The 12,625-nt window shown below is 41.8% G+C and overlaps 1 protein-coding gene across 13 annotated transcripts in view; it reads right to left on the reverse strand.

Annotated features, from left to right (window-relative positions):
• The window catches only part of DOCK3 (dedicator of cytokinesis 3), a 186,717-nt gene that overhangs the window by 72,167 nt on the left and 101,925 nt on the right, over nucleotides 1-12,625 (reverse strand). For 8 of the 13 annotated variants that reach the window (XM_063164496.1, XM_063164494.1, XM_063164500.1 and 5 more), the window contains exons 13-15: nucleotides 9,242-9,330; nucleotides 7,047-7,172; nucleotides 3,554-3,571 (exon numbers count right to left, since the gene is read on the reverse strand). In XM_063164496.1, the coding sequence (XP_063020566.1) occupies nucleotides 3,554-3,571; nucleotides 7,047-7,172; nucleotides 9,242-9,330 (233 nt within the window). The remainder of the gene's footprint in view (nucleotides 1-3,553; nucleotides 3,572-7,046; nucleotides 7,173-9,241; nucleotides 9,331-12,625) is intronic. The other 5 variants (XM_063164504.1, XM_063164497.1, XM_063164503.1 and 2 more) reach the window with 1 other exon arrangement.

A 12,625-nucleotide genomic window follows, 5' to 3' on the forward strand; every position in this document is an offset into this window, starting at 1 on the left:
TAACCATCAGGTAGGGTGATTATTTTGGTGGAAATCACCTTCCTACAAGGAGCAATCCCCTTTTCCTAGCATATGAGTTGACCTGAGGCCTCACAAGCCCTTTGTTTTTCTCCATTTGCTTGTGGTTTTGGGGGATTTGAGCTCTGCTACCCCAGTGGGTGGCACAGAAGCCAGAACAAGTGCTTGAGCACAGAGCAGCTCATTGCAACCTCTGCTCTGAGTGTGCAGGGCCAGAGAGAAAGCTCAGCCCCACGTGGGACTGGGCACGCAGGGACAGTGGGCATGGGACACTGAGGGACACCTGGCATGGGACAGTGGGCACGGGACACTGAGGGACACCTGGCATGGGACAGCAGGCACGGGACACCTGGCACAGGACAGCCCCACGGTGGCATCAGCAGGACCAGGAGGGGCCTGGGCAGCTCCAGCCCCACTGACTGTGACCTGCCCAGGCAGGAACCTGGGCACACAGGGCTTGGCCAGATGGATTCCATTGCAAAGAGACAGAGACACAAACAATGAACTTGTTTAGGATGTCAGACCAGTCATGCAGATGACTGCACCAACAGCCCTGTGCCTGTGACAGCAAATCCTGCATTCTGGGGGACAGCCAGGCTGGGACCTCAGCCTGGAACACAGAGGCCTCAGGCCTTCCCAAACAGCAGCACAGAACACAAAACTGGGTGAGCTGTGGCCTCCCACCATCAGAAGAGGAATAAAACTTGCTACAAGGCCAGTGGGCCATGGGTATTTATAGAGCAAAGCCTGCTGATGTCATTTTAAGCTGAGGTCTCTGTGCTGGATGGCTGTCAGGGATGAAATGAAAACCTCAGATTTTTCAGAACGGGATTTGTTTCAAAACCCATCTCTCTACAAATGTTTGCCAGTTAAAAACAAAAGTAAACTTCTTTTTAGCATAATCCATGCAATTTTATACACATATAGTTACTGACATTAATTCTGGATCAACTGCCTTGAAAGACAGTATTTTCCATGATAATATCAAAAAATCATCTTCTGATATTTTTTGGGGCTCTTTCTTTATAAATTCCCTTCACCTTTATTGGGGTTTTGTTTGTATGTTTTATCCTATTTATGAGGCCCAATGTCCAACATACAGCTGTTTAAATTATAAATCATAAATTATAGCTTGGGGGGGGCTCACTTGCATTGACCTGAAATTATTTTCATGGTAATGGGGGCAAAAGGGAGTGGTGGAAAAGGCTACATGAGACAAATATTGATTTTGCACTTGCAGTACAAAGGAATGTACTGGAAGATTTCCAAATATTTATTTACCACTTTCAAGACTTAATAACCTAAAGCAGCCCAACAGCCACTCCTTGTCCAGTCTGCAGCAGAAGAAATGGGAGTTTATCCTGACAGAGGTGTGTAGGTTTTCCACTGGAAGACTGACCAGTCACTTGTACTGCAAAATAGTAACAATTTACAGGAACTGTCTGCATTCAATCAAATGCTTTTTATTCAGGGAGCCTAAAGATTTTGGTGCCACAAGACAGGAAAGGTCCCTGTTTTCTGCAGAATACTGTATCAAAAAAGGGTACATAATTCACAGAAGTTTCTGCAGGAGAAAGAGACACAAATTTCTGGTCTCTCAATTCTAACAGCTTCTTTTTCTGAGCTTGTGACTTTGTGGGCATGTACTATGCTCCTGCAAGCTGGGGAAAAGTGGCAGCTCTCAGAAGTCTGCACGTGTAGGTCTAGTTTCAGGTAACTAAAATAGCTATTTATCCAGAGAATATTGGATTTTTTAAGGCGGAAGTTTGGTCTTTTACAATTTAGGCAGCCAAGGGGGAAAAAATATCAGAATATGAGAGTTTAGGTCTGCTTTTATGAAATTGCTGCACTGGTCCTATTCACTTAGGGCCCCACACTGTGATGCACTGTCTGCTGGACTCTCTAACACCTCTGGGTTTGGCATCTCTTCAAAAACAGTGGCACTTCACAGAAGAGTGAATGGGCAAGAAAGATATTCAGACTATCTTCCACAATGGCTTCTGAAGAAAACCCAAACCTGTGCATTTATGTCCCATCCATAAATGAACAACCAGAGCCCATCAGCAGCACCCCACTGACCTGAGTCAAGTTACAGCAGCTCCAACTGAGGACTTGGGCCAGCAAGGAAAGGCTTTGAAGCAAAGCATAAAGTGTAGAGGATTTGTGTTCTTGTGCAGTGTTATCTATCACTTGTTCTGGCTCTGTGTGTTTGAGCTCCCTGCAGGGGAACTGCTCTGCCTCCTGGCTGAGCCTCTCCCATTACCCTGCACACTCCCTCTCTGCATGGGAAGCATTCCCTCTCTTCCCAGGAGCTGCTGCTTTGGAGGGGGCAGTGATGGGTTCCTGATCTCAAACAAGAGAACTCCACCCCCAGCTGGAGGTGCAGCTGCCTCCAGTGCAAGCACACAGCTTTCTGTGAAGGGCAGGGGCTGCAGCACAGCTGAGGTTGACGGGAGCAGCTTTGTGCTCATCCCATCACTCAAACCAAAGGGACAAGGACAAAGTGGCCGAGGGTCACTGGGAAGGGTCTCCAGCACCCTGTCCTGCTTTCTGGCTGCCCCTCAGGACTTGTTCCCCCCACTGTGTGACCCTCCTGGCTTTAACAGTGCCACCCCTCTGCAGCCCCCCCATTCTCCCAGTGCACTCCTGGCACAGTCCCACTCTGGGGACCACATTCCATCCCTTCCAGCAGCTCATTTCTCTGGCCCTTCACCAGCCAGGCAGCAGGCTTTTCTTAAGGCCTGTATTCTTGAAATAGTTACAGGGAGCAACTATTAACATAATTGTGAGCAATATTACAGCAACAAGGGGAAACAAAGCTTTTATCTCCTGCCTCTATGGCAAATTAAATTAGCTTTTTTTTCTCTAAAGAGAGCATTATGCAAGTTTAACTCCGTGTGCTTCTTCAGCTTTCACTGAGCAGAACACAATTGTTTCAAAGAAAAGGGACAAGCAATACTTATTAGGTTATTTGCTACCTATTGTTTGACTTCTATGTATAGAAAATAATTTATACAATGCCCTTTTTAAATGCAGTGATTTCCCTGGAATAGTCGCCTCTCAGTAGTAGGAAGTTGTTTTTTAATGCTTTTTGTCTCCACCAATTTTCCATTCCCACAAGTTTATTTATGACAATAACACTTTTTATTCTCCCTGTAGATACTTTCTGGTGATAATCATTACAAAATTGGCTTTTGGTCTTATTAACACTCTTGCCATGAACATTCTGAGAATGGCTGATGGATTTTACCATGTCCTTTCCTCAATGCATTTTTGCCATGACTTTGTGCTCGTTGACTGAACAGATATTGAGATGTTTCTCACCTGTTTCTTACTGATTCACCTGTCACAGTTCCTAAATTTGCCTGAAAGCCTGTGGTATGAAGAGAGACAAAGGCTCCACCTCCCTGTCACCAGAGTTTCCCTGTGATGTTATGATTCGCTGTCTTTATCAATCCCAACATTCCATGGAAGATATGAAAATGGGAAAAAAGCAAGCAAAAAGCAGACATTACACAGAAAAACAGAAACTTACACCCAACAATCTTCATCTCTGCATCAGAAACAAAGGGGAGAGAATAAAGGGAAAGGAACAGGAGAGAAGCCAGGAAATTAAGACAAGGAGAGAGAAAAAAGAGAAAGAAACATCACTCACGAGTTGGAGATGAAGCATGCACTTTTCATCAGAGGATCAAAGGAAAAGACAGAATACTTATCAGCACATGGGCAAGGGAGGGATGTCCTTGGGGGACTGACAAACACCAAGCCTGTGCAACAGATTTCTGCTCAGCAAGTCCTGCACAAAGCCCAGCTGCCATCCCCAAGGAGCAGCACAGGCCTCACTGCTCTCAGCTCTGGGAAAGGTAAAATTGGCACCATCAGATGCATGGCCTTAAACCCAGGAGCAATTTAAAAAAGGAATAAATAAAAAAAACAAACCACAAATGAACAAAGCCCCACCATAACTTCTTCAGGAGGCTGGTTTGACTGAATCCCCTCTGATTTTGCCAAAAAAGATAACTGAAGTCTTTATGATGCCCTTGTCAGATCACAACGCAGTAGGAAACAAAGAACATTTTATCTTTACAAAAGAAGGCAGGAAGGGTTGTTTTATACAATATTAAACTTGTTCTGCATAACCATGCAGGATACAAACCCATAAAGAACCAGTTTCACTTTGTTTCTCAATGATGACCAGCTACCACTGATGTTTTTCCTATGTGAGGGACAGAAAAAGAGGGGTGATACAGGGAGCTAATGCTACAGGTTTAGAAAACAAAAAGGGATAGGAAAACAGTAATGAGACACAGCTACAAAATTTTAATAGTTAAGATGTGAGAGGATTTCCTGTTAAAAAAGAAAATTAAACCATTCAAACCTATGACAATAAAATTAAGTTGAAGTACTAGAGGTATTTACTTTTTTAAAAATAGGTTTCTTGGTTCAGCAGAATGATCACTTTTTTTTTTTAAAGTACCAGGTGACATAGCCTTTATTAATTTATCCATAAAAAGCATTTTTAAACCACACTGTCCAGAAAAATCTGTATCCACTTGCAAAGCACAAGTCATGAAGTTTCTGTGCTGTTTTCTGGAAGAGGAAACCCTGTGTTTAATGACAAACAGTCCTGAAGCAAAGCAAGGAAGAGCAAGTTTGACAAAGACTATTAAAGCAGCAGACATGGCTGAGAACTGCTAATGTGCATGACAGGCTTCTGTCTTTGGTTAGGGGTTTTTGTTACTCTTTTTTGCTCAGGTGTGTCCCCAGTGAATTATTTTCCAACTTTAGACAATACTCATAAAGCTAAGGAAGAATGTTTGAGCCTGGCTGTAGAAACAGAAGCACAAAGTCTATTGACAGACATTCCTTGCTCGTGCAGCTGTGCTAATCCACCTGAAGGGTATCACAACCCCAATGTTCTACCCTGGATGTCAGGCAAACTCCAGCCCCAACTGGATCTGTGTGTTAAAAGCAAACAACAGGTAAATATCTGCTGTCACTTGAACATATCAAACATTCTTTGAGTTCCAAAAAAACCCCTGATTAGTAATTAGACTGAACACTGTTTGCTGCATCAGTGGAGTTCCATTACATTTCAATCTCCTCATTTTCCAGAGATTTCATTATTCTGGGGAATACCCAAGATAGTGAAAGCCTTTGTTTGGGAGCCCCATTCATGACTATCCCTCTCTTCACAGCTCCTCTCTACTCTGGCAATGTCCTCATTTATAACTACAGTGAAAGTTGATTCACACTTCCTCAACTGCTTTGCTTTTCTTCCTTGGTGTTTACAGACATGTACAAGCTGCCTTTCCTCACAAATAGAAGCATTATTCCCACAATGCCTAAAGCTTTGCATCTAAACTCTATATATGAAAACCTCTTGTGGCACACCTGGAATCAAGGAGAAGTTCTGTGCCCAGAGCCTGTAGAGAGGCAGGAAGCATTTAATAGCAGAATGGTGATCCTTTCACACATTTGCTTCTATCCATCAGCATTTTGAGCATATAAATATATATATAAATATATATATAAATATATATATGTGTATGTGTGTGTGTATAAATGTGTGAGTCCAATTCCAAAAAGGTTACTATCTTAAAACCCCAGTGTCTTCCCCAGAAAGAAGTGTGGTTCTCACAAAGAGAATCTGGAAATTTGGATTAGCTGCAGTGAACAGAGAATTTTAAAAGCTTAGGGCAGGAGCATTTTTTGTATGAGCACTGCTGACCTGTTCTCTCTAGCCCTGTCCCAAAGCAGAAATACTGGGGACACTCTGTGCACATGCAGAGGGGCCAGGGCCTAGAAAATAAAGAAAAGTTACTCAGGGAACACTGAGGACACAAAACTGTTCCTTCAGTTTCAGTGGCCTGAGCCACCTGAGGTACAGTTTTAGCCACAGAAATGGAGGATCAAGCAGTTCTTGCAGGAGAATCAATTCCCTTGCACAGGTGTGTAAATGTGACACATCCAACTGTGATCTCAATTACAGCAGATCACCTTGCAATAATTCATCTTTTCCCTATTTGATTGCTTTAGGCTATGCCTGAAACTGCTATGAGGTCATTAAGAACCAAAACTTATAATTGGCTTTATAGCCCACATCCTCTGCTGCTCTGTTACCAGTATTTTCAAGCTCATTAGTAAATATACACATGTTGTTCTGAATCCTTTGACTCTTTAGTTTCTAGAAAGGCTTCCCACCTACTCCCTATTTTATTGTGGTTTCTGAAGAGCTCCCACAATGAGGCTACAAGTACTTCTGGTACTGCTGTCTCACTGCACCCTTTTGAGTAATAAAATCTAATGCTTTTCCTATTATGCTTTCATCAAATCTCCCATGCCTGTAAAGTCATCCTTGGGCTTGCTCATCACAGCAATGAAGTAATAGTTCAAATGCTACTAATTAGCAAACCCATTTCTTAGCACACTGCAAAAGCCAAGCCACTGTAACATCAGGTTTTATGTGGCTGCATGACTGCCCACATTCTGGGCTCTTCTCAAATGAACTCTTGCCTGTGCTGGGGCTGCCAAGCCAAGAAGCATCTCCAGCTGCTGCTGCAGAGGTGAGGAGCAGAGGAAGCACAGCAGGGCTGCAGCCAAGACAGTGCATGGACCAGCTGCTCTGTGAGGCCAGAGGGAAAATCTGACCTGCACCTTCTCTGCTTCTCATTGCAAAAGGATCACACAAACTCAAAAACATCAAGGTTGTAAAGCGGAAACTCATTTTTTCAAGGATTTGGATTGTTGGGAAGAAGAAATTTCATGCATTTAAAAAGAAACATCTCTATGTTGAGTGTAAAAAAGGGATATTAACTGGCAGGGGTTGTGGGGTTTTTAACACCTCTCACTAATGTCTGTTCCTGACAATGCTTTAGCATTTGCCCCTCCAAATCTGGCATTTACTGATAAATAGGACAGCTCTGTTACAAACCCCACCCAAGTACAGTGTCCATCCCAGTTGCACTCGATTGGGAGAGCAGGAGAAAAGAATGACCAATATTTCAGCTTGGAGCTGCTCTGCTTACCTGGCATTATAACATCAGGAAATCCCAGCTTCCTGGTGACAGAAACACCTCTGTTAAAGATCATGGGGTTTTCCCTTCGGATCTGCTCCATGTCACCACGAAGAAGCTGAAGAGATATTATAAGTCCTGGGAAAAAAAACCAAAGAGGTTCATTGTTTCTGACCTAAGAATTAGATTCTGTGTGTGCAAAGCATGCAGGTAAATGAATGTTTTGCTCCACAGTTAATTTAATGCAAATTATAAACAGTTCTTTTCTCCCTTGGAGCACTTGAAAATTGAAATGGAGGAAACAAAACTGTTATAAGGTATCAGTTAAGCACACAGAATTATATTAAAATACAACTCCTAACAGTCAGAATACTTAATTTTGCAGACATGTCTCAGGTACAGAAAGTACCATTATTTCTTTCCCTCACATGCAGCAGGTTACAACACCTCTGTCTGAGGGAGCACCAACCACACGAAGCTCTGGAACATCTCTAAAGCACCTTTAATTTTGCTTTATACCATGAAAAAATGTAAATCTCAAAGTATATATGTTCCACTAATTTCTTTAACTGCTTCATAGAGGGCTGATGATTTTAATGAAATTCCCAACAGTTCCTCAACATGTTTCAGGAGTGCCAACTGGCCAAACTGACTTCAGCAACCAGCACTGTGATTCAGTGGATCATCTGAGCTAGGAATAATTACACACTTCATCTCAGTCCAGCTGTTTTCTCTACCTGGTTTTAATTTACAACACAGGAGAGTGTACTGGTAAAATGATGAAGTTCAGCACTACCATATGAAAGAATACCAGGATTGAGCTCAGCCACTGAAGCCCAGTCTCACCTGCTGAGCACACACTACCAGCTCCTCATATCCATGAGAATTACCTGCACAGAGCAATTTTCCACATTCCTTATCTCCTTCAGTGTCACTTGGTCAAGAGTTCTTTCTGTCCTCTCTGTTCACTGCCCAGAACACACACCAAACCAAACCCTGCCTTGGATGCACATTTTTGCATGAGCCAAAGTCAGGCTCTTTCCTAGGCTCAATATCTGGGCTTTGTGACCAATATTTAGTCACCATTTTCTCAGAGAAGTTACCAGGGAAACAAAACCAGGAGTATCATGTACCTCCCACCCACTTCCTGCCTTCTCCCCCTGAAATAATTTTCAAGCCTGTTGTTTGGCTTCAGACAAATTTGGCAAATAAGTAGATACCCAGATTACATGAAGATTGTATACATTTCATGAATTCTAGGAGCTGGGATGAAAAAAATGAGGATAAAGCCTTAAAATGAAGGAAAAGAAAGGCCAACCAGCCAGCTGGACTGTCAGCATGTATGTACTCAAAAGCTGCCAAAACATGGACTTGCAACTGCCCAGCTGGGTAGGCAGGAGAGCACTGCAGGGAAAACACAGGCTCTGAAAGCATGGAAAACATCCAAGCCCTTTGAATACCATGTATGAGGGTGTCCGTGTGTACAGAAGGTTTCACAGCACACAAGAGACATGTTCATTAGAAATCAGCCTTGACTATTTTTGCCACTTACAGAAAAACTTGTTCATTTTATATCCTTGATTGCTATTAAAAAACAAACCAATGAAAATAAATTTTAAGAATTCCAGAATAAAAGGAGTGGAGCAAATTTGGAAGTTCAGACATGTTACTCAAGTTTTCAAAGTTACAAAGAATTTAGGAAGATCTTTTAATAATGACTAGTGGATAACTTTAACTGTAGCAGGAGGAGCAGCAGGGAATGAAACCAGCTTTACATACAGTAAAATTCCATATCTGCAAAATGTTTTATTTGCTTATTGTTGTGCTTAATCTCTTGTATGGGACTGTGCACTGCATTTTCCACTACTGTCTCAATATGCAAACAAGCAAAATTAAGACAAATTCAGTACTTGGACATCAGCATGATTCAGGCACTTGGTAATGAATGCAGAACTGGCTGTAATGAAGCTGAACTGTACCCTATCAGCTGCTTCATTGGGAATGGGAGAGCAGTGATATCTCTGAATTAGCAGCTGCATACATCATTACATGAGGTAAACAGATAAGACAGGCTTTACTTTCCCTATTTATCTGTCATTAGCTACCAAAGGAAAACCTCACATCTCAGTGCATTTCTCTGCTACAAATAATCAGCTGTTTTCTAGAGATGTTCAGCTGTGGCTCTGACAAGCCCCAGAGGTATTTACCATAGTTGGAGCTGGGGGCTGTGTACTTGGTGCTGGACTTGCGGATGATGTTTTCGTGGATCTGGCACCATTCGTTCTCATTGGTACACCTAGAATAAAAGAACACTAATTCAAGTTCAATGCTTTCACTGAACCATCTTAGAACACAACAGTCAACTCTGCTGTAGGGATAATATGAAAGCTTGTAGGGGTCAGATGCATGAGAGAAATTCCACATAACTCTTATTTTTAAAAGTGGAAGGAAACAAAATATTCTCTAATAGTTATGGCCCTTCAATGGACACTTTGGAGCTGGTGGTGACTCTTCTGTCATAAAAGCCATTGTTCCACTCTTCAAATTATGAGAGCATGAAGAAAGCTCTGGACATTCTATCTGAATTGTCATGTAGAAGAAATGAGTGCTGCACTTCTGTTCAGGATGCAAAGCACAACATGCAGGAATTGAAGTGCCACTGAGACAGGAACCAAGGAAACCATCCCCACACTCTGAGACCATAGGCTACTGTCACACAAGATGGGAGAGATCTCACACTGGGGAGAGAAAGGCAAAGAAGTGGCCACCTTGATCAAGATTTTGAATGGAAGATGAGCCATATCGTCTTCTCCCGTGGGAAAAAAATGGCACCTTTACCCCAAAGAGTGCTACTTGTTTAAAAAGAAAGGCAAAGCAGTATGATGCTCAAGTCTAACTGCATTTTAAATACATCTGTGCTTTACTTAAATTACCACAGCAAGATTCAATGATAACCCACCAAGTCAGCAATTTTTAACTCAGCAGCAATAGTGAATCTCATTTCTCCTGAAAAGCAATTGGATTAAACCATTTAATTAAACTTCTGTCCTATTGACTCTTAAAGGTTAAAAAAAAAAGTAAAGCTAATACTCCAAGCTTTCAGCTCCTAGGGGTTTCAAGAAAAAAACCACTTTGTAAAACTTCTCCAAGGATATTAACATTTTTTCCCTTTTTTGCTTCCCCCCAAGAGTACAACATGTCAGCACAGCCAGGGTAGCACACACAGCAGCCCTGTGAAGACAGTGGGGATGTTTTTGCTTGCTGCATTATGTAACTGAAGAACAGCATGGCAGGAGGAATTCAGGCTATCTACAAGTAGGAACTGGTAATTTCCTACAGCTTCAGTCTTGCAAAACCATGTGCTGCCAAGAATAATTAGGTAACCCCCAAAGCCTGTGATGGCACAATTACTGACACCCCCAAATGTTCTTAGAACTGCAAAAGGAACAGAGACAACTTGGAACAAATGAAACAGAGAATATTTCACTTGCTCCACTGACCACCTCCTGTAAGTACTGTGCCCCTTCTGGGAGGAGACACCAGATCCCACACAGTCACAAAGGGCAGATCAGCATGGAGTGACCTAGCAGAACTTCCAAGGATGGTAAATTGACTCTATTTGCAAAAACAATCCCTCAAAACCAAAACACAACAGAGCTAAGGCATTAATGGACAGGACACCCTGCCAATAATTGTAGTGTTGTGTGATAATTCAGCTCATCAAGAAAAAATAAAAATTATCTTCACATTGTCAACACATTAGAAGCCATTTATCCTACTCTAAATAAGATTCTCCTAAAAGTAGAAAGAGAATCTACAGTACATACTCTAAGCCATCCTCCATCCTCACAGTTACAGACAAATGTCTAACTTGCAGTGATTTTTTAGTGCTATGCAGTGCAAGTTAAAAGAGGTTTCAGCCTCCAGTAACTTATGCCTGCAAATTAACCTGCAACCAAGTCAACCCAAAAATCAACTTAAAGGCAGTTTAAAGCCAGTTTTGTACCAAGTGCCAGGGGAAGCTGCACTTTGTATTTCCTGAATGCCAGGAAGGAAGATCTTCTCCCAGCTTTGACAGGCTGGCCTGGAAACACTTGGAATGTGTCTTACTGTGCTCACATTTTACTTGTCCAAATACCAAGTGGACAAAAGAATCTATTTCTCCTTTAAATAAGAATTGACTCCTGAGCCATCCTTCACCTTTGAGGCTGGCTGGCTGTGCAGCAAATGCACATTTGGAATGTTTTCCATCCCACAGCAGCTGGGCACAGCAATGGGATGGGAGCTCTCGTCCAGCTGGGCAAACAGCAACAATAGAACAGCAAAAGGGAAAGGCATTCAGGCATTAACAGAGAAGAATTTCAAGATCTGGGGCTGGAGGAAGAGGAAAAAAAAGATTCAAAGAAAATAGGACAGGAAAAAAAAAAAAAAACAAAAAACCCAGAAAATGTGAATATGGAAGAGAAATGCATGAAGTTTTCAGGGAAATTGTAAGATGAACACAAAGACTAATGTTCAGTGAGCAAAAAATTTTAATAAAGATAAAAATTAATACAAAATATTAAGTTACTTCAGAAAAAATGGACTGAGAATTTAACTTTCATCTCACTTTAAAATTATTTTACATATATATTAAAAAGAATAATAAAAGTATGCTTTTGCATAATGAGCTTATAGCTACAGCTGTGGTACTCTATCCTCTTAGGGAGATTTTAACATGACTGTGGGATTAACAAAGAGAAAAATCTCAATTGTGAGAAAAAAAATTTTTTCAGACATAAATCTTTAAAAATAATAAGGCAAGCTGAGAAAGATTGGTGAAGTAAATTGATTTCTTTTTTCCCCTCCCATAAGCATTCTCTTGTGGATTCAGCAGAAGTCTCCATTTACAGACCATGTATTTGTTTCAGCCTTTGTTAGGTTTTCAGTCTTTCAAATTTTTTCCAGCTTCTCCCTGTGAAAAGGCTTTTCTAGCTGCCTCATTTGTGGCAGCTGTCAGCTTTAAGCACATAGTGCATAAAAGGAATGCTTTTTACTGCTCCTTGAAAAGTACAAATACACCTCTCTCCTTACTTCATCTTTATGGTGTTTAGGAGTTGGCCTGAGGCATTTTAACAGTAATCAAAATAAGAGCAGCAGGTAAGAAAATCAGTTCAGTGCTGTTAAAGCACTCATATTCAACTTTAAATTTCCAAAGGACAAAACCCCGTCAGTTCAACTGCAGCCAATGAACAGGAAAAGGCAGGTTAGCTAAAGGAATGTGCAAAGAGAAATGCAAGAGACAAATCTGTGACAACTGTGTCATGAAAGACCAACAGCTATCAAAGCTGCAAAGGGAACGAGCTGATGCCCCTCAGATATATCCATGCTCCCCCCTGAATATTTCTGCTGGAGGTTTACACAGAACACTGCAAACAGCAGCAACATAAAAGAATGATGCACAAGGCTTACAGCAGCCCAGGAGAGTGATAATAGTGATAAAGAATTACAAGCATCTGATTACAGAGCTGAATTCAGCCAGGGGCTCTCCCTGCCCACGTGAGGAACAGCTGGTGCAAATCTGCTGAGGAATTTGGGCAGAAACTGTTGGT

This window comes from Melospiza melodia, chromosome 10 (assembly GCF_035770615.1).
Source record: "Melospiza melodia melodia isolate bMelMel2 chromosome 10, bMelMel2.pri, whole genome shotgun sequence".
Classification (NCBI taxonomy): Eukaryota; Metazoa; Chordata; class Aves; order Passeriformes; family Passerellidae; genus Melospiza; species Melospiza melodia.